At 41.7% G+C, this 22,718-nt stretch overlaps 1 protein-coding gene across 1 annotated transcript; it reads left to right on the top strand.

Moving 5' to 3' along the window:
- The first annotated feature begins 1,463 nt into the window (after positions 1–1,463).
- Positions 1,464–13,897, top strand: LOC138827046 (uncharacterized). The gene is made up of 3 exons (XM_070022570.1): positions 1,464–1,487; positions 1,709–1,835; positions 12,894–13,897. The coding sequence occupies exons 1-3, from the start codon at positions 1,464–1,466 to the stop codon at positions 13,895–13,897; spliced, it is 1,155 nt and encodes a 384-aa protein (XP_069878671.1).
- The last annotated feature ends 8,821 nt before the right edge of the window (positions 13,898–22,718 follow it).

Raw genomic sequence — 22,718 nt, forward strand, 5'->3', positions numbered from 1 at the left:
AAGGGTGTTTATAGTGTTTTTCTTCCCATTTGGACTCCCCATTCTCTCCTCCAGCGTTACTGTATTATTTCTTAAGCCACTTTCTCCACTCCTTTCTTCCACCTTGAAAATATGCTTTTGAGAATTCAAGCTTCAGTTTGATACAGCATTTAGTGCTGTTCTGGTTCTATTGAATTTAATCTTGAGGTCGCATGGACTGAGTAGCTTTGCTGCTTCTAATCTACTAACTGCACATTTTCTCTAAGATTGGATACCACCGGTCCTATTAGGATTTCTGACACTGAAGGTCAATAATTCTTTATTTCATCCATAATTTTATAGTTTATTGTCCTACACCTCTCAGAAGTTTCACAGATTTTTGTGGAGAAAATGGAATCTCCTATCACTAAAACTAGATTGCTATTTTCTTCCCTTCTCTTAGATTATCATGGGACTTTTATACTTTTCTTATCAATTTCAAGTTTTCCACCTGGGTAACTTGTCTTTTATCTTTTTATCTCTAACTTTTATGTATAATGATACAAATACAACGTACATTAATTTATATGCAAATATCTTTACTGACATGATTTAAATTGAGTTGAGTGTTAATAAAAGCATATATTTATAGACAATTTGCTTAATGTGGTTTTCTCACATCTTTTTGATCATTTAAATGTTACAAGCAATTCCATTCTTACAGAAATTTTTAGTCATTTTATGAAAATATAAGTTAACTTCTGTACAATTAACAAATAAGTCTTTATAATGAGTATTTACATTTTGAGAAGTAAATAGAAAATAATGAATTCCTAAAATTACCTTGAAATTAAAAGATATTGTAACATTATTTTAACTGGGAAAATACCTTCAGGGTAAAAGCCAAGAGGACAAAATTTCCCGTTCCAGCCAGGCGCCAGTGGCTCAGGCCTATCATGCTAGCTTTCCAGGAGGCTGAGATCTGAGGATCGCAGTGTGGGCAGAAAAGTCCATAAGACATTTATCTCTAATTAACCAGCATGGAAACAGAAATGGCACTTGGATCAAAGTGGTAGAGTGCTAGCCTTGAGGAAAAGAGCTCTGGGACATCACCTAGGCCTGAATTCAGGCACCACAAACAACAACAACAAACCCTCTTGTTTTACATCAGATTGAGCCAATGTTTTTGGTGATTTTCCATACATTATTGGGGTTAGGAGTAGCTGATCATGTATGCAAGATAGATACATGAATACATAGAAAGATATAGATACATATATATGTATAGATATATAGATATAGATTGATAGATGTAGACAGATAGATAGGTTGATAATTTTATACACTTTTCACATATTGCTTTGAATTTCCATAAGAAATTAGTTAGGAAAAAACAAATTGAGAGTTGAAGTGTCTCTATATTATAAAATCAAATCCTACTTTATATAACTTCCAGTCCAAACGACATAGAACAGCGCCCGTGAGTTTCAGTGTGTTGTGCTGCTATGCCGCTGTTTGATGAGTCTATGGTAACAGTTCACTCCAGGAGACAGGTGGTGTGGAGGTGAGCACAACACTGCAGGGGTTCCTGTCTGCTAGATGACGTACAATGCCAAACACATCTGAGCGATGTATGTCAAGGTCTCCGTCCATGATATCAGATATGTTGTCTAGCCTTATCTGCCCTCTAAAAACTCAGTCTTCCAATGAGGTCCTAGTGATGCTTTGCACTTCCCCATACCCTCTATAGGAAGACAGCTCTCATGGGAAGTACTCCATCCCGGACCTCCAAAGACGTGCCTCCTCCTTGCTTGCAAAACACATGAATCCCACGCGGCACCTCTCCCGTCGTCTCTCACATGAATGTCCACTCACAGGTACAAAGTCCAATGTGTGCACACGTAAATCAGGCATGAGTGAAACCACCGTGTGATTTAGACGGAGGAAAAGCTGCTCTGAGCCCTGAGTCTTCCCCGTCCATGGAGAGAAATTGGAAAGAAGAACGAGGAGACAGGCACAAACAAGTCCCAGAGCTGGTAGACAAGCTGCATTACTTGGGGAGGCTTAAGAACATTGCTCTTTGATTTGTTGCCATACATTTCCAGCCCGGTATTGGCTGCTGAGTGGGCCTGTCCCCGGAGACTGCCCGCCCCACACCTGTGCCCGCGGTCCATCTTGATAAAGCAGATTTCCCCTGACTCTCTAAGCCCAAGGGAGCAGCCCTAACTATTTCTCTCCCATTTTATTAAAAATAATATATCTTCCCAGCCAAAGAGCCCTTGTGTCATCTACTGGAGAATCTCAGAAGTAGGAAAATCTCCCTTCATTTCTTCTAAAAGCATTCTTTGCCTTTCTCCTTGTTCATCTTCGAATGAACCTGTCTGTATTCTGCCGCTAGGCGCTTCTGTTCCTTCTTTCTGCTACTACGGTGGTTGGTTAGCTGTATGGTTTCTACCCAAACCAGTCTCCTTGTCAAATGGTTGTTCAGTCAAGCCATCAGTATTCTCGTCAGAACACGTTTTAGGTTTTATTTGATATGCGGATGGTGGAGAGCCAATGCTCAAACTCTGGCTCCTCTTACTGACACTCCTTTCTTTCCTCCACCACCACTTTGCAATGAAGAGACACGAGAAGCAGCAAACACATCCAGGTTTTGCCCTCAGCGAATTTCCAGTCTGCCCAGCATCAGTCTGCTCAAGGTGCCAGCAGCCAATACACAGCGCAGTGGCATCACCAACAGATGGTCATTCCCCAGAATCCTGGACTGGATGTTGGGTCTTTCATGCAGGAGTTGGTTCCCGGAGATTGTCCTTTGCAGGGCCCGTTTTTCTGAGTGTGCATTTGAGGGGAAGGGCCTCTTCTCATAGACGCTCCAGCTCTGGTGAGACATGCATTCGAGACCTCGTCTAACCGGCACCGGCACATTTCCAGGTGCAGGCACACGGGGACAGGGCTTGAGGGTGGGATCCTGGCGTGGCCAGTCCTCATCTCAGCAGCTGCCCTGCAGAGCTCTTCCCGTAGCTGCTTGCTTGGCGGCTGCTCACAGACGAGTACCGTGTGCTCTGTGTATTCACCTGTCCGTTCCCCCAACTTTGGAGGCGGCCATTTGACCTGTGACCTTACTTCTTGGCTGGACATGAAATTTCTGCCGCTTGTATCATTTTGAAAAATACTTCTCTCACAGCTAAGGGGAACACTTGCAAATTCATTTCATCAGCTCTGGGAGCAAGAGCTGTGAATACAGTGTGGATGGGGGACAGGATGCACCGTTCTTAGGGAATTATTTTGGAAGAATAATCAAAAATGTATTGACGGGGTTTAGAAGATTCTTCCGAGAACACTGTATTCCAAGCCAACCCTGTGAGGCACAAAACTATGAAACAAAGCAAGTAGCAAAGAAGTACAGGAGTGGTAAGACACAGCCATGATACTCATCCTCCTTGCTGGGAAAGGGTTAGTGATCACATCTCAACTCTTGAAAATACGTCACTGAAATTAGAGATGAACAGATTAGGCAATTTCATTTTGAACCTGTGGAGGTTTATCTACATGTCACAAACGTAGACTTGTGCGTATCCTGGGTAATGTGATGTGCTTATGTGCGCCCTCGCATGGACCACTCAAGTATTACTTTTCTTGAGGGAGAGAGCCATTGAGATGCTTTGTTTCATGCTATTGAGTTTCCATCTGTGGTCATTCCACGGCATGAGTGCTGGCCTTCCCACTGAATTCCCATCTGCTGCTGCCTTTTCACCCACCGCCCTTCCCAGCCCTCTCCCCTCTCTCTTGGAACCAGTTCTTCTCTCAAGGTGCCAGCTGCCATTGCTCCAGCTGTGTGTCCAAGAATGGTGAAGCAGAATCACACAGTAGGTCTACTTCAGTTTGTTGAGGTCTGGGTTTGATTGTTGTTTTTTGATTTTTTTTCTTGCAGTTCCAGCACTGAGCTTCAGTCCCAACCCCAGAACCATATGGGTGGCGGTCACATGACCACTGTTTCTCTGTGCTTGGCTGGTCTTGCTAACCTGCTGACCTGCGGGGACAGACGTGGTGTTCCCCACGCTAATACTCCACGCCTTCTGAGACCCAGGGCCCTCCTTTGGGGAGGGGGACCCTCCGTGTCTTAGCCACCGTGAGCAGTGTGGGGCTGGCTGCTGTCTCTGGGTACCTGCGTCCATTTCTGCCGGATGGGGACAGAGCGGTGCAGGTGCTGGCTCACACCACGGTTTTATTTTTGGTTGTTGAGAACACCTGTAGACTGTCTGCCGGACACCTGCCCTGGGTCACACTCCCTGCACGAGTGTGCAAAGCAGGGCTCTGATGGCTCACATCCTCACCACCCTTATTATTATTATTGTCATCCTTATTGATTTATGCCTCTATTTATCCATTCTCCTGGCATGACCTCTCACAGAAGTGGAATCTGCATTTCTCTTGCTGTAACTACTTTGGAGTCCAAGTTACAGTATGAATATTAACATCTCAGATACATTGTTTGAAAATACTTTTATTCTGTACCCCTATCTTCACTCTAGTTATGTTTTCTGTTGACCTGAAGTGTTGTTGTTTGAAGTAAAATCCCATGTGTCCATATTTGCTTTGCTTCTGTTCTTTGGGGTGGAATCCCCACCAAAAGTCCCACAAGCATTCGCTACTAATGCTCCCATTGGATTTGTTCCATTGCTTTGTGCTTGGCATCTCCTGAGAGCTTTGTGTAGCCAGTGAGGATTCCAGGCTTAGTTTGATCTTTAAGATGTATTTTCAAGTAGTGAACAAGCTTTACGCCTCATCAGGAGTAAAATTAAATCCTCTTCTACACATTTTTTTCTGCTATTCTATGAATGTGTGAGAAGAGTAAGATTGCCATAAGGTAATAGATTTACCTGACTAATTTGTTTTAGTGTATGTAACATCAGCATTTTTCAATTTTTATTATATATATTTTTGTTGGTCCTGGGGCCTGAACTCTGGGCCTGGGCGCTGTCTCTCAGCTCTTCAGCTCAAGGCTAGCGCTCTTCCACTTGAGCCACAGCACCACTTCTGGCTTATTTTGCTTATGTGGTACTGAGGAATCGAACCCAGGGCCTCATGCCTGCAAGGCAAGCACTCTACCACTGAGCCACCTTCACAGCCCAACATCAGCATTTTTAAATCTCTTCACCTAAGCTAGAACAATAGGAAACCAATGACTCTCACTTTTAGAAGTAATAATTTTTGAAAAAAAATTCAGATGGCTTAAAAAGCTATAAACAATTCATTATTTGTGACACTTATAGACTAGCAACAGAAAACATGCTCCTGAGGTGGCAGCACACAGCTTACTTCAGAAGATGTTATCAAAGCTGAGCTGACTGGGAACAAAGCCTCTCAGTCTTCTATCCTGTCAACAGAATTTGAGCCCTCGGTGTTATAAATGAATAAACAACAAATAGACACCTGTAGCTATGAGTCAGTGTACAAGCTCTTCACTTCCTGAAAAGCACCATCACCCTGCTACACACACACGCGCGCACACACACACGCACACACACATAAGCACACACACACACACACGCGCACACACATGCACACACACACATGCACACACACACGCACACACACACCATAGTTCTCAGCTGTGGCCTGGTCTGTCACGACACATCACTTACATAACTGTTTCTCTGGTTAGCCAGACCAACACTGAGTTTAGGTAAGACATAGACATATCAAGTAGAATTGAAACTTCATGAGATTTCAAAAGAACTTACAAGTGTGCCTTAGGAATCATTTAAATGTAATTCGTTTTTAAATGTGATTACTATAGTACTTTTATGACTGACCAAAAAAAAAAATCACATCAAGATTAATTAAAGCCAGATCACGACACACTGCACACGTGGAAGGGACACTCGCTGGTGTGGCTTCTGCTCTTCCTGGTCCTGTCATTGTCTCGTGAGCACTATGCACGACTTCTGTTTAAGTAAACATTTATAATAAATACGATCTGCCACCCTCATCCTGCTGTCATGATTTCAGACTTGCACTCTTTGCTGATAACAATAAATTTGCTCCACAAGAAAGAGAATGGCTACGATAAGGGAGTTCCTCTTCAATTTGGCTGGATATGACAAGATTAAATGCCAACACAAAGCAGGTCCCTGTCTACCCCAGCTTTCTTCTGAACTTGCATGGCTGGAGAGTCTCTTCACTATTTGCAGTTACCTTGATTTACCCTATTCACGCCCATCAGTCCTGAAACGCATCCATTTTTGTAGCACCACCGATCTTGTTAAACACTTATTTCCTGATTTCGTGAGAAACAATAATTCATACAATAACTGGAGAACTTTTTTCTGTAAAAAAACCACAAAAACAATTTTAAAAAAAAACCATGACTACTGATACAGGAGGAATTTCCCAAGCCATGCAAACTTAGAATTCAAATGTAAACTATGGTTTATATGTTCCTTTGAACTTATTTTTAAATGAAATCACTTATTGTCACAGATGAACATGTTAGGCATTAAGAGAATGTGCATGTCACGTATTTTTTAAATGTATTTTGCTGGTGTAAAATTAATCAGAACCCATTTTGGGGGTGTTACTATCTTTACTGCACTCCATTGAGTTAAAATTTCTAGTAAATCAACTGAGTTTGTTGTATATTCATACCTTATTCTTCAAACTTGAATTATTCAGAGGTCAATAAAGGCTCAGGCAACGCATTTCAAATTATAATGCAGGGCGATCGAGCTTGGCGCTCACCTAGAATGTGCACACCTCGGGCTTGCTCCCCAGATCCACAGAAATAAAGGTGACCGTGACTTACAAAGTCGTCCTAACTCATTTCCGACAACTCCATTTCTGTGTATTATAATTTAATAAGTAAATAAGAGAGGCCAGTGCTTTTCTAAGGAAAATGACTAAATCTGCAGAATAGTGGCCACGATCACTGTTATTGATCTTACATTAAACACGTGCTATAGAGGAGCTGACTGAGGTCGCTGTCCTGAACCGCTGCGAGCAGACGCACAGCCAGGAAGATGGGAATGCCCAGCCTGCCTCAGCTACATGGCAGGACCCTGGCTACGAGGGACAACAGAAGCTTTCATGGTCTCTCCCCCGCGCACCGGCCTTGGATCCACTCCCAGCGCCACCACTGCCCACCTTGCAGCTCCACAGCCCATGACCTACGTGTTCCCAAAAGCTGCATCATCCTCTGCGTGGCTCATTTAGCCAGAACTGTCTTTTACTTTCTTCCCATGATGGGTTATGCTATGTAAATAACTTGTTTTTACAGAAAAAACAAATTTACATCCTTTAATGTATTGCTGAAATGTAAGAACATTGCTCGGTAGAAAGCAAGTTCAGTTATAACCCCCGTTTAATCTAAGGTAACATAGTTTGGTTTTTCCTTGAACTAGTCAATAACATGATCTGAGTTCAATAAAATCATTGGGCCAAAGTATGAACACAGAAGGTTTTCTTATTTCTTTTGTATGTATCTACCAAAACAAAGCAAAATATCACATTCCTTCCATTAACAACTTTTATTTGAAAGATATTTGAAGCATTTTACAAATCAAATACAATAATATATAACAGCTTAATGAACTAACTATGTTTCTAGTCTCAAAGTTTGTTAGATGTCAAAAGATATTTAAGACTGCACGAAGAAAGGAAAGTATATTTTTGAATCTTAACGGAGTCACACAAATACATGGTGAACACAGTAAGAATACATTTTTACATGTACAAACTTTCATAAAAGATACTCATGCTTCTGTTCTCTGAAGCCAACGATGTGTTATACTCAAGATTTTCAAACACACCTCATGGTCTTTGCTATGTGTAAATTGTCTTTGTTCTTTAAACTAAGGTATTAAAGCTTTTGTTTTGCACTGTTATGTGTGAGTTCCTCTTATTGGTATTTTCTGTTTCTATTATCAATTTCATGGACAATAGAACAGTGACTATTGACATATATAGACATATATATGAAATTGTTCATACTATGGGATTCCATATTTGCCTGGAAGGGAAGTACACTGATATTTTAGTAGTAGATGAGAGAATGGAAGTAAAATCCAATATATAATATATGTATAATACATAACATACTATAAAATATAAATAATATGTATATTATATATATTCAAGAAGAGCATATATTAGCTGTTGAAAGAAAATACATGAAATACTTCAGGAACTATAAAGTACATACCATAAAGATAATCAAATATTATAAAGAAAAAAATACAATGAGAAAGTGTGAAAAGAATCTTGAAAAATTTTGAATTTATGGAAGATACTGAAGTTATAATTCATATAAATTATTCAATAAGTAAAAGTAAGAACAATTATGAGACAAGAAATTCATATGTGTATTATATGTGAAAATCACTCAATTTTCATAGGGCAAGATGTAGTGTTTACGATTCATGTTGATAATAGAGAAGAACCTTGATTATAAATCTTCTTAGTAACAGAGGCATCAGATTATACAACCTTGCATAGAAGAAAAGTGAACATAATTCATAATTGATAATTTAACACTAAGATAAGTGGTATGCAAATATGTACAACTCCTGGCCTTTCATTATACAGAAATGAGATAATAACAATTTGTTCTCTTCATATTCCCTACTTATTTGTAAATGTTTGAGAATCCAATACACTTAAAATGGATTTTGAATATCACAATACACACTGGATATAAACTTTCAAGTGTAACTATATGCAGCACTGAAATACTGAGTATCTGCTTTGGAAGCCCACAGTGGCCAGTATATCTTAATGAAATGCAAGAATAAATGGGTTGGTAGAAGTTATATTGGAAGACAGAAATACTCTGTGTCAACCCCTAGGCTTGGTGCTTTAATAAATTATCTCATTAAAGTCTCATAATGAACTCTTGAAGGATCTATCAAAGTTCATTTCACATAGGAGGTAACAGAGACCGAGGGGCTGAAACAACTTTCACAAAATTGCACTCATTTTGTTCTGGGAGAAAGTCACCTACATTTCTTATCTGCTCTTCTCTAAGAGAGGAATAAAGAAGTTAAACAAGTGCATTGGTCCTTGGATCTGACGAATAACAAATCCAAGTCTAAGACAAGGAAATCTGGACATTGGCTATGACTCTCAGAGAGCTGGGTAGCAGAGTAGATAGATATCCTAGGACAGATTTCTTTTTTCTGCAGTTGAGTTCAATATAAGAACGACAGAATATTCTCAGGTTTGACTCCACAAGCAATAGGTCATGAAGTAGAATAGGTTCATGTTGTACATGTCGCATGCATTCAGTTCATTTGTGTATTTTCTGTTCACATTATAAGCAATCACAAAGCGTGTGTTAATGACTATAGACTGTAGCATGTTCTGGGAAGGATGTGTACAACAGCCTTCAGTTCATCTGTGTCTCCACGGTTCTGCCCTGTGAAGTCTTGTGGGCACAGCGCCGTTTCACAGTGGAGTAGAGGTCTTCCCTGAGTGTCAAGGTTGATCGTACGAAACTCCACAGTCTCTGGATTAAAGATGAGTAGCTTCATTGCAACATCTAAGACAATGCATCGGCAGTATAAAACCCTGCTTTGAAAATCGGTTGGTTGAAATAGAATTCTCTTATATAGGACATCACTCAGAGACTGTTTTGAAGAACTGCAAAGAGACTCATGTACAAAGAGCTGGATTAATTCTTTGAAGTAGCAGCAGTGAAATGAGCTATTTGCAGCTCTAATAAGTTAAGGAGAATGGACTCTAGAATCTGAAAGATTGTTTTCTGAGGCCTATTTGTCATGGAAAAATACATGCCCTCAGCATGTTAGCTTTCCTTTTAGAGCATGTACACACTATGTAAAAGAAAGTATATCATACACTTCTTATTGACTTTCTATTCCAAAAAAATTAAGAACAGGAAAATTTGACTTTTAACAGATGGTTAAAATTAAGGTGTCTTCATTTGTTCCATAGCTACAATTTGCTATAGTATCAGAATTTATAATATTAATTTTGAAGAAAATATATGGCTTTATATTCAAAAGACTAAAATATTTAATTGCCTTTTGTTCATAAATTAGGTATAAATCGATGGATAATTAAGATTTTGAGGTCCATATAAACAATGAAGTTCTTTACATATATATATATATATTTCTGTTTGTAAGACATATTTTTTGTTTTTAATAATGTTTAATAAAGTGAAAAGCAATGCTCAAATTTATTGTGTGAAAAAATAATACCCCTGATTTTTGTATTTAGATATGCTTTTATGCGACTTAAATTTTATCCAAGTTTACCAAGTACAGAGTTGACTACAAATGATCTATTGTACATACTTAAATTATCACCTAATGATATGCACATACTCTTGAAAGAACTTCATACCTGGTAGACTTTCTTTGTGGACACACGGCCCTTGTCACAGGACTCAGGTTCACCTGGGCCTGAGGATTTTAGACAACCCCGACTACTTGTCGGTCCGTACAGCTCATTGTTTGAATGTTTATTTCATGTCTGGTCCAATCCAAGAACAAAACAGAAAGGAAAAAAAACAACTAATAAAAATGGATATGCAGAATGATGAGTATCAATATTTATATTGAATAGCTAAAATTTGTTCCATGAAAAAAAGTGACATAAGAGTAATCATCAATATCGCATAGATTCAATGTTGCACTTGGAGACGTGTTATTTCTGGAGACCGATATGATTTGAAGACAATTACCTACTGCAGCTTCAGTTTCAGAAGGCGGCCTGCGATTGAATTTTGCAGACAAGGTGTGAGGTGGATCGACTCTCTTCTTTTAATTCCACAAGCCCAATTCATTCAAAATAATAGGTTTCACTGATGGAACTCATTTTCTTATTTCATACATGTGAAATGAAATAACACTTGAAACTAGGTCCTGGTATACATAAATCAATATTTTTGGCTCTAAATGTCCTTTTCCCTACAGGTTTGGCTACTTTTGATTTAAGAATTATCACGGTTCACAGTCCAGGTTTATTCCTTGGAGGAGCAGCTTATTAGTGGCAAAATAATAACCCAGCTAAGAGTCAGCCTGTAAGTACCCTGTAGGGTGTCGTGGGCTGGGCGATCTCTCCCAAGAGCAGCTCTTATTTACTAGGGGCCTGGCTGGAGTCATTAAGAGCACTAATAATGAATCTGATTTGGGATCCTAAATGAGAAAAATAATTTACAATAGGCTAGAATGTTAATGCCATGGTAATGCTATGCACGGTTCCCAGTTAATCTCACATTTCCAGGGATATCAAATGAGGGGCATGCTTTCCTTGAATGCTAATTGTGAGGCTTTTCAATGGGTTTAATTCCTCGCTGTATCCTGACAATGAGGCTCTTGCAAAAATAAAGGTAGCCGTAATTTAAAGTTGAGTGGGCAGTTGTTTTCTTCTTGGTCTTAGTGGCCACACCCCCCCTCAGCTTGGCAGCTTTTGAAATATGAAAGCCTGGGATGTGGCATGTGGAGATGATTGGGTGGTAAAGCACCCTGATCATTACTCTGCGCACAGCTCTGTTTGGATCTGTGTGGTGTGTGCTCACGTAGGGACGGCATGCTTCCCTGCTCTCCACAGGCGCAGGCCCCTCGTTGGGAGTTTGACTTTTGGAAGAAACATGAAATTGGGCAGCAAAGCAGGACATTGCTAATTTCAAGTACAGCCCTATTGAGTGGCTAAATCTCTTGATTTTGCCCAGGACTGAGGGGTGCCTGGGAGACGGAGCTTTTGGAATTAACAAAGGGTAATGCATGGGCCAACTGGATAAAATGTACTCAATAAACTGCCTTCAAGGGCTGAACTTAACCTGCCGGCTCTTTGTTTGTTGCAGTTTTTATTACATGTGAAATATGTGTATGAATCCTTCAACTATTGATTATTTCATGCATGACTAAGTAATGCACATCACTCAGGAGCACTCTTAAATACCTTTACCATAAACTATTTAATTATTGCACACGAATATCTACAGCTCGTTCTAGATAAAGATTCCTACCTGTGTTATCAACACTTTTAACCTTAGGGGGAGGGAACTTGATTTGTTTTATTGTCCCCCCAACATTCTCAGATTAGTAAAAATAAGTGTCTGATTTCCTTTCCCAGGTATGGAGTCAATGTTTGTTTATTGTCCAGTTGTACAGAAAAGTCACGGCCTTTTTCACTTGGCAAAGCCATGCTACGCGCTGCAGTCACACTTCAACGTCCTGGTTCACTTCACAAGGAACGGGATCGTTTGCTGACGTCCCACACACGTGTGTGTGCTCTCCTTACCAGATCTACCCCCAGCCACGCTGTGTGTCAGCTGCAGGGGGTATGCGGCCATCTAGGCCCTCCATGGATGCCGAGCCTGAAAGGGTTTGGCTTGGCTGTTGCTATCCCCGGCTCCGGACGCTGTGTGTTTGGTGTCACATAGGAGATTTTCACAGCTGCGTGCCTCCTCCCCAGCATCTCCCTCACTGCAGCACTGCATTTACTGTCAGTGTCTGTGGGGTGCTGTGTCTCTGATTCCTCAAATAAAACATCCACACATTTCTCCTGGGCTGAATCCCACCCCTCCCCTTTCACAGAAGACAGCAGGATAGGAAAACCAAGGTGATCTCTGTTTCCGAGAGTTTTGTCAACACCATCAGGGTTGTGCTGTAGCTCTCTCTGCTTGCGTAGTTTGTTTTCCTGCATCTCAGTTCGCTCAACCAGAAGGAATTCAACATGTGTGGCTGTGCCTTCCTGGGGACCCTAGTTAGGGTAGGTACTCTACCCCAGAGCCCAGCCCACCTCCCAGTCACAGAGCCCCAGACCACAGAGCCCCAGCCCACCTCCCAGTCACAGAGCCCCAGACCACCTCCCAGTCACAGAGCCCAGCCCACCTCCCAGTCACAGAGCCCCAGACCACAGAGCCCCAGACCACAGAGCCCCAGACCACAGAGCCCCAGCCCACCTCCCAGTCACAGAGCCCCAGACCACCTCCCAGTCACAGAGCCCAGCCCACCTCCCAGTCACAGAGCCCCAGACCACAGAGCCCCAGACCACAGAGCCCCAGACCACAGAGCCCCAGACCACAGAGCCCCAGCCCACCTCCCAGACCACAGAGCCCCAGACCACAGAGCCCCAGCCCACCTCCCAGTCACAGAGCCCCAGAACACAGAGCCCCAGCCCACCTCCCAGTCACAGAGCCCCAGCCCACCTCCCAGACCACAGAGCCCCAGACCACCTCCCAGACCACAGAGCCCCAGACCACCTCCCAGACCACAGAGCCCCAGCCCACCTCCCAGTCACAGAGCCCCAGACCACAGAGCCCCAGCCCACCTCCCAGACCACAGAGCCCCAGCCCACCTCCCAGACCACAGAGCCCCAGACCACAGAGCCCCAGACCACAGAGCCCCAGACCACAGAGCCCCAGACCACCTCCCAGACCACAGAGCCCCAGCCCACCTCCCAGACCACAGAGCCCCAGACCACAGAGCCCCAGCCCACCTCCCAGTCACAGAGCCCCAGCCCACCTCCCAGACCACAGAGCCAGCCCACCTCCCAGACCACAGAGCCCCAGCCCACCTCCCAGTCACAGAGCCCCAGACCACAGAGCCCCAGCCCACCTCCCAGTCACAGAGCCCCAGCCCACCTCCCGGACCACAGAGCCCCAGCCCACCTCCCAGTCACAGAGCCCCAGCCCACCTTCCAGTCACAGAGCCCCAGCCCACCTCCCAGTCACAGAGCCCCAGCCCACCTCCCAGACCACAGAGCCCAGCCCACCTCCCAGACCACAGAGCCCAGCCCACCTCCCAGACCACAGAGCCCAGCCCACCTCCCAGACCACAGAGCCCCAGACCACAGAGCCCAGCCCACCTCCCAGACCACAGAGCCCCAGCCCACCTCCCAGTCACAGAACCCCAGACCACCTCCCAGTCACAGAGCCAAGCCCACCTCCCAGTCACAGAGGAGCATATCGTAACACAAACATCATGGGTAGTGTTTTTGTTCACACAATAAATTTTTCCATTGCGCTTAGGCAACTGCCCAGATAGATGCCACTTCTCAGAGCTGCTGGGAAATACACCCTTGGAAGTGTTGTAGTCCAATGCTGCTTGAGAATGACCTCTGTACGTATGCAAAACTACATGAGTGGTAGATTTGTCTCTGCGGAAGTGGAAAAAAGATGTGGCTTAGCATTTCTCCCTTTGAATAATTTTAAAAAGTAAGTAGGTTTCACCCCTGCTTTGCGTGAACACAGCATTCAGGAATCTTACCTGTTAGAAACAACGGACTTCAATACTTCCTGTGTACATTTAGTCAGCTGCCGTGGTAGCAGCCATGTAATCAGCAGTCTGTTTTTTGTTGTCATAGTTACCTGAAATCCCAGCAGCAAGCCCAAAAAGGGGAACTGTGTTCCCAGAGAGTTGGGGGTGAGTCTCCCTTAACTGCTTGGGCAATGGCTTAGCAGATGTGCTCTGGACAGCTAACTGCTACTTCTGAACACTGGCGGTTTCATACAACAGCTGTGTGGAGTTACGGCAGTACTTCTCTGTAATTAAGAACGATTTTTATCCCTCTAACAGATTGGTTTCAGGAATAACTGAGCAATTAAAACAACGGTGCCTTAGGTTTGTTCATATTTATAATTCATAGTTTTGCACATATACATCTTTTACAGAACCTTGATTCTGTTTCAAAGGAAGAAAAAGATGAAAATATCTGTCTCACAGAGGAGCTAGACATTTCCAAACACGTATGTATTTTCAGATGATCAGCTTCAGTCAAGTCAGAAATAGAATGAAACCCCACCTCTGTTCAGCAATGTGAACAGCCACTTAATTCTATGGGAAGGGAAGAGCTGTGCTTGAAAGACACCCCAAACCCCCATTCTTCATGCATCATGGCTCTCTCCCTTGTTAATTCATAGTTGAAAAAAGTTAACTTAAAATACCTATTTTGCAAAGTCAAAAAGCACAGACTCTACACCACCTACACAATGACAAAGTTAGACTCTTTAAGTACATATCCTCGATCCATCTCATTATCTTTATCTTCAGAATACATTAGCTTTGTGCATTTTTCTTCTCATTATGCTTGTCATGTAGACACCATCGTGGAATGATGTGAATGCACAGGAGAGTTGCACGTTATTGGATCACATGCTATGACTTTTACATGTTTCCAATCTGTACTTGATTTCCTCGCAATGTCGCGATGCTCGTCATAAGGCTGTAGATGGAACTGAGGCAGCTCATACAGTGACTCTTCCTCCTTCTTGCTTTGAAGCTCCAGGACAACAGAAATTTTTCCTAGATGGAGGACAAAGGTGAAACCAGTGACTCTGGCCAAGATGCACAGTAGCTGTAAACCTGCATGTTGGGTTGAAACGACTCTGCAAAAAACTACTCAAGGATTATGAAAAAACACGTTTATTTAATATTTTAAAAATAAGGTAGTTTTAAAAGCCTTCATAAGGGTTTTTCAAATGTAACGTGTCATTGTTGTCCTTCTGTTTAACATTTTAGGTGATCTCGGTGTACTCTACAACATGAACGCATAAGATAGTAGAAACTCCTCTATGAATCAGTGCTAAACTTAGTAACCTTCAGTGAATTTTAAAATGTGATGTACTCTATACCACAAAATAGTCAGTTACTTCAAAGTAAGGGATAATTGACATGTAAACAGAGCACCATAGATAGTTCCAGACTTTAGAATTGCCAGATAATACAGAGGTATGGATGTAGCATCATAATCAATGCAGGTATAGTTTTGTGTGATGATAAAATCTGCTCAATGGTCTCCACAATTTGTATCTCAAGGTGAACTCTGGGGTTAAAACTAGCCAAAGACTCTTCAGCATAGGCTGTCTAATGAGAAGAAACTCTACTTTTAACATAATGCAATGATTGCCAGAGATTAAATAAAACTAAGATCAGTAACAAATGAGATATTCTGAAAGGCATTTACTATCTTATATATGATTTTCAGAGTAAAGGCAAAGTAAAATTTCAAAATATTAATAAAAATAAAATAGAGAATATGTGTCTGGTATATGTATGTTGTAGAAAAAACAATACATAGTAAATATTTTGTAATACTGAAAGAGAAGCAATGGAAAAATTCAAACTATTTCCTGCTATTTGCTGATATAATTCCATTTGTGTTTCTGGACCTCCTTTTACTTTTTAATTTATATTCAATCTGAATTTACATTCTCACGCTATATTTTTCCATGTGAATATCTCAAGTTTAAGTGATAACTTTCTTTTCCACTAGTGATTAGGTTATTCCTTCTGAGTTTACATCTTGTGATTTTGAATGGTAATTTTTTCATAAATACTAACGTATGGAAACATTTTGTTAGCTCTTCTTTTTTTTAACATTTAATGAGTTGATGTTGTGTGTCTTCTACATGAAAATAGTCTTTGATATGAAACTAACCTCATTTAGGGCTGCATCTGGGTCTTTTGTAAGTGAGATTTTAAAATACTGTTTCTACTGACATTGTTTCAATTCCCCAGCTATTCTGGTCATGCTCTGCCCAGTTTGTCTGGAGTATATCTGGGTGGTTTAAATGAAAGACTACAGATGTGTGCAGCTTTATCTCTTCTGCAGAACGTTGTGTCAACCCAATCAGGCCAGGTGTTTCCTGGTTACGTTTCTCCAATCCCACCAAGGAAGGAAGTGCTGCGTTGGTTGTGTGGTCGGTGTCCTCGGCGTTTAAGTGCCAGTCCTCTCCGCTTCCTCTTCTCGGCGCTCTGGTCAGGAATGGATACCGAGTGACGACTGAGTTCTGGTGGCTTGGATGGCCCAGGGTGTGCTTACTGTTCTCTTGCAGATATTTCTTTTATAAGAGACTTTCTTCTGCGGTTGCCCTGTGTTTCTCTCGCTCTTTCCTTCTGCTGTTTATTTGTTGATTGTTGATGTGTGCAGAGGCTTTATGTTTCTGGTTTGTGCCTCATTAGATGTAAAAGCGAAGAGAAGCAGTCCTGCAATCCTTGTCCGTGTGTCTGTGTGGAACGCAGACTCACACCTGTGTCTGCCATGGTGCTCTGCACCTCCTCGCTGGGCAGTGCTGACCACCCCGGCGGTCACTCTGGCGGTCACCAAGTGACCCCCAGGGGGAAGAAGAGGGTGAGCACTGGAAAGATGGCCATTCTCATGGTCAAGGATGTTGAGAGCCGTTTTGTCTTTGCTTGGTTTATGTCGGGTAAGCGTCCTGTTTACTGTGATGCTTTCGGGTAGCTGCGGTGTGTTTATGGAGGAACATGAGCTGGACTCTCACAAGGTTGCCAGCATCGTTATAAATGGAGAAGCTCTAGATAAGGTGGTGAAGCGTGTACATGTATTGTTTGCATTAAGCATCAACCCTGACTTCTGAATGCTTCCACCGCCCCTGGCTGCAGGCCTGACAAGAGTCTGGAGAGCGGGCGAGGAGACACCGTCCCAGCCAGCAGCCCTTCATTGACGCTGCACGCTCTTCGTTTCTCTAGGGAGAATCTGTGTGTCTCTGTTCAGTTTTCCAATTCTTCCATTGATTTTGGCAGGACTGAAATACTCAGCCTAAAAATAGATCATGCTTATGTCTTAATCCTTTTGAGATCTTTGCACCAATAAAGAGGTGAGAATTTTCACTGAGCAGAACACCAGGTAATACTGCAGAGGTGAGGTGCGGTGGCAGGAAGGGCTTATGGTAATACATACCAGCTCCAGAGGCTGCCACTCCCGCGCTGCGCAGAGCCCTGTGGAGGAACGCATGTGCTAGCAGGAGCTCTCGCAAGACGTGGTAGAATATCAGTCCACTGGACTAAGTGGACGGTGTTTGTGTGAGTCGAAACCAGATTTAGTAGAACCAACACAGTTCTAGCACGAATGCTTTGAGGAAAATAAAAGAACACAGCACTGGGGAGGTAGTCATAAAAGTGAAGCATCACAATTGGACATGCTTCTCCTCTTAGGAGGCTCAGCCCTGGAGGATCAGATTTCAAGGCCACCCTGGAAAGGTTAATTCAGGAGCATTTCCTTCTGATACACCCAGCAAAAAGCCAGGTTGGAGGCATGGCTCCGTGGGAGGGCTTGAGCTGTAAGCAAAGTACCTGAGCAAGTGTGAGTACAAATCCTCCTTCGGTCAAAAATAAAATAAAACAAAGCTTTTAAAAAGTGAAGCGTAATGACTTTCATCTTAAACTTGGGGATAGTAATTTTTGCGAAAGTTTGAGGAAAGACAGAATCATTTTTAAAAATGGTAAGAGGATAAGACTTTGACCTACACTTTCATTTCTTTCATCTTCTGTAACTTCATTCTCCATTAAACGAAAATCTACCTGTCTTAATATAATCTTCATTTTCACATTATTTATGTATTTTTTTCTACCAAAGTACAAACCCAGCCTGGACCAGTCAGCTCTGAAATCAGGAAAGATCTAGCATATTCTGGGCAGTCTGACCCTGAATCACCCTGAATGTAATTTATTTGGTAAAATATCTATTCAGAACTTTTTTTTACCATTTGTTTTAAAATCAGATAATTCCTTTTATTGATTTTTTTGGTTAAATATTCAGAATTATTTTCAATTTTAGGGATTATGGTTGTGAATATTTCCCAAATACCATATGTCTTAATTATTATGGTATTAGTATTTTTATTGATGTTTAGAATCATGTTATTTGTTCAAGTTTAGTTTAATGTAGTTCAATTTGTCTATTTTTTTTATTTTCTTCGAGGTTTTTTGTGATACATCCAAGAAATCATGTCAAATCCAGCATCATGAACATTATTTTGCCTCCTATTTCCTCAGGAGTTTTATACTTTTGGTCTTCCACTTAGTTTTCACTTCATTTGAGAGACTGGATGGTTATTGTGAGCTCTCATGATGAGACTCTATTCTTCTGAGTACTGGCATCTGCTATTACTGATGTGCTCTTTAGACTCTGTGTTCTCTCTGGTGATCTAGCTTGGCAGACTTGGTGATCATCCAACCACATAAACAAGGCGTTGTTTCCTTGTTTTCTATTCTGCTCCACTGGTGGATATGTGGACCTAGATGGTCTCAAGTTTTTCATTATTGGAGAGCTTAAGATTAGCGATTCAATCTCCTGTAGGTCTGTTCGGATTTGTAATTATTTTTCGTCTTCACTCCCGGGAATTGTCAACTCACTCTGTTATCCATTATTGTGTGCACAAACATTTTTCCTTTTAAAACAACTGATTGTAATTCATCTTCTTTCATCCGCATTGCAGTTGAGTCCTCTGATGTTTTCATAATGTTTGCCAATGTTTTGAACTTGCAAAAGACGCAGTTTTGTTATTTTTTCATCCATCGTTTAAATTTCCTTTGTTTATATTCTAATATTTATTAATCGCTTCCTCTTGCTTACTTAGGTTCACTTTTCCATTTCTGGTTTGCTGTCGTGTGAGGTTAATTAGTTGATTACCTATGAGTCGATTGCCAAGCACTTACCGGTGGCTGTGCTGCAGGTGTTCTCTGAGGTAAACGGGAGCACAGACAACTCTCTCTCGGCAGGAAAACGGTGCGTGAACAGCCTGAGCACATCCACCCAGACACAGATGGGAGAGGCGGAGTTCACAGGACTCTGGAACACAATCACTAAAATGAAAACTTGCTGGAGGGAGCCGCCGCAGAGCTGCAGGCGCAGAAGACTCGTGTACTGGAAACAGGTCATTTGAAATTATCAAGGAAGTGAAGCAAATGGAAAAGAATATAGAAAATTGAAAAGAGCTTAAGGGATTTCTGAAAAGCCATCAAGGCAACCATTACATGCTCTCTGAGGTTTCCATGAGAAGCCAGACAGAAAAGGTCAGAGATGTATTTAGGAAACAAAACCCAACATGTCCCAAGACTGAGGGAAGAAATTGGCCTACAAATTCACAAATTCAATTAATCTCCTGCAGGAAAAACCCAAAGAGAGCCACAACACAAGACAGCACAATGGAACTGTCAAACAGCACAGGTAATCTCCTGATGTCTTCCAAGAAGTTTTTATGAAGAGATTTGTCTGGTGCAGGGCGTTGTTAGTCGGTCTTCAGTAGATTTGTCAGGAAACTGTAGGTCAAAGGGGTCAGGGGGAGGAGGAGGGTGAAAGGAGCTATAGCTGGCATGAAAATAATCACAGCGGTGCAAAACGAACATGAAAACAGAAGAATGAAGCTCACTACACGTAAAATAGGGGAGGAGGGTAACAGAAACGGCGAATTTCATCAAAGTATATGATAAGGAATGTATGGAAATATAACAATGAACCCCTGCCCAAATGAAGGGGGCAGGGGGAGAATGTAGTCACGAATTCACTATATAGATCACAAAATCAAGAAAATCGGGGGAAAGGGGGTGGGTGGCAGGTGGCGCGGATTTTGAAGGGATAACGCCGGTCGGAGTGCAGTGTAATCATAAACTGCTCTGTTGAATGGCAACTCCTTGCTCCAGTGATTTACAGGTAATTTTTAAATGTAAAACCTAAAATAAATAAGGAACCTGAATGCAATTAATATATGCTAATAAATACAGCTTGATTCTTACATAAATGCAATACTAAGATATTCAAAGTGCCTAAGAAAAACAACTAAAATATTGCCAACCAAGGAAGTTGTTGTCTTTGCCAAGCCTATAATTCTTCATTGGAGGCCAATCAAATCTTTCCCGAGAAAGCTGATCTCCAGGAGCTCACCATTATAATGCCAGCTCAAAAGCATGAATGGAAATCACCCAACACCAGCAATCAACTACTACTCTGTTGAAAGTATGTGCACAGATAAATATGCAGTTCCCTAGACTGAATTGATGATATGCTAAAACTTCTAAACCTGATTTGAAATTGAGAGTTAAAAGTATAAAATGGCTCTACATCCATGTTAAGACATACACGGTATACAATATGCAGCATGTGATGTAAACATCAACCTGAGGTGCAAGAGTTATGCAATGGGTTGAAATTGTGTGTGTGAATCGCATTATACCGGTTACCAGTCGAAGATGAATTACATTACAATGTCCTATAACTGTAAGTAAATTGAATATGTGTCAAAGATAGAGAGAAGGAAACAAAAATAAAGAAAAATCAAAGCACGCCACCACACGCATGTGTACACACACACACACACATTCACACATGGTACACACATACCTGGTGAACACAAAAGAGGAAACAGTATATCCATTGATACCCTTCCTGTCCCCGACCTAGTTGATTGAGCAGAGTAAGGTATCCCTAATTCTTCTATTGAAAAGAATTTTATCCATGTCTATTGCTAATTATTTATCAGTATTGAGTTTACATGCTGTGTAAATTCCTAGAAATCACCTGACCCCACCGTCGGGCCTGTGCTGGCTGGCATTGTCCTCAGCCTGTCACCGCCTGAGCATGTCACCTGTGCCTGTGGCTCATTATCTCCCTAACCCGGAGATTGGGGCTCCAATTACTGCCATGCTGTCTGTGTACTGGAGCGTGTGTGGCCTGCCTAGACCCAGAGCACTACCTCTGTGCTGCCTTCCTGGCCTTGGTTCATCCTTCAAACTCCGGGTGTCTGCCACCACCCCCTTCTCTCAAGCCAAAGCCTTGTGAAGAGAGTAAACTTGGTTTCTTTTCACTGGAGGGCATTGTTCTTCCTTAAGCAGTATTCTGTGCTTTGAATCTATTTAATGTTTCAGGTAGATGGGTAAGGATTCCAGCCGTTCCCCGGGAAGGGACATTCTTCCTTAAACTCATCACAGTTGTATTTTCATTTAGGACTTGAAACAGGACTTTATTGCATGCGACTGAATTCATGATGATGTCTGTGAGCTAAATCTAGTGGTCAGTCTCATTTCCCATTTATTTCTCCCTACCATATCGCCATAGGACCCACTTGCTCTCCTCCTTGCGTTTTCCTTTTTTTAAGGTTGACATCTTTTTTCTTCAATAATAGCTATCCCTTAATATTGTAACTTTTCTCTAAGAGTTCCCAAAGTGACTAAATCATGAAAAGCCCAACTGAATTTTCTATTCTGCATGGTGCAATTGAGTCAGAGAAGCAGATCTCAAAGAAAATGAAAAAAAAAATCTCCGAAGGTTGCAGAATTAAACTTCAAGGCATTTCATCAACGTAGATCAATAGCATTTTTATTAAATGGAATGGAAGCACTGTCTGAATGCTTAAAGAGAAATCAAAGTTCCTCATGGCTGATTTGGCACACTTCAGGATTAATGTGATTCTTTTTTGAATGATCATGTCAGAACTAGAAAGTATATGTGGTTTCTTTCCATTTATCCAGAATAAAGGCAAACAAGAACTTGCGATTTCTGACGTTTACGACTCTATTCCTTTATCTCCTCTGAAATTCCTGCTGAAGAAGCTGTTCACCAGAAAGTTGGTGTGTTATTTTAGTTGTCTGTCTGACAATGTTTCTACACCAACGTTTCTACCACTGACAAATCCGGCAGCGTCATTTTCCCAGTGTTTCCCAAGGCCACTCATCCTGTCACTCCTTCTCATTCCTGTCCTCATCCTCTCTGTTCTACATTTCAAGGACTTTGTCACACATTGCAAAATTCTAAATTTACCATTGAGTTATTGTTTCAAATAATCTCTTCTCTTAAAAATAACGCATGCATAAATTCCAATATGATAATGTGCCCTTTGTAAAATTTATCTGATTCTTTTAAAAGCAGGACAAAGTTAGTTCTTCATCTTCTAAACTATAAATATGTGACTAAGTAAGAAGCTATATTAACCTCCATTAATTGAATAGTTTCTTTGATAATGGAAAAGATTCTGTCTTATAGAAGTTTGCATGAAGCAA

The sequence above is a fragment of the Dipodomys merriami genome, unplaced genomic scaffold, assembly GCF_024711535.1.
Source record: "Dipodomys merriami isolate MVZ:Mamm:240054 unplaced genomic scaffold, mDipMer1.0.p SCAF_15, whole genome shotgun sequence".
Taxonomy (NCBI): Eukaryota; Metazoa; Chordata; class Mammalia; order Rodentia; family Heteromyidae; genus Dipodomys; species Dipodomys merriami.

Coding starts and splice junctions, on each gene's coding strand:
- LOC138827046 (XM_070022570.1), top strand. CDS start 1,464: ATGCCGCTGTTTGATGAGTCTATG. Junction 1,488..1,708: donor CGCTGTTTGATGAGTCTATG/GTAACAGTTCAC, acceptor TACCCTCTATAG/GAAGACAGCTCTCATGGGAA. Junction 1,836..12,893: donor ACATGAATGTCCACTCACAG/GTACAAAGTCCA, acceptor CCCACCTCCCAG/TCACAGAGCCCCAGACCACC.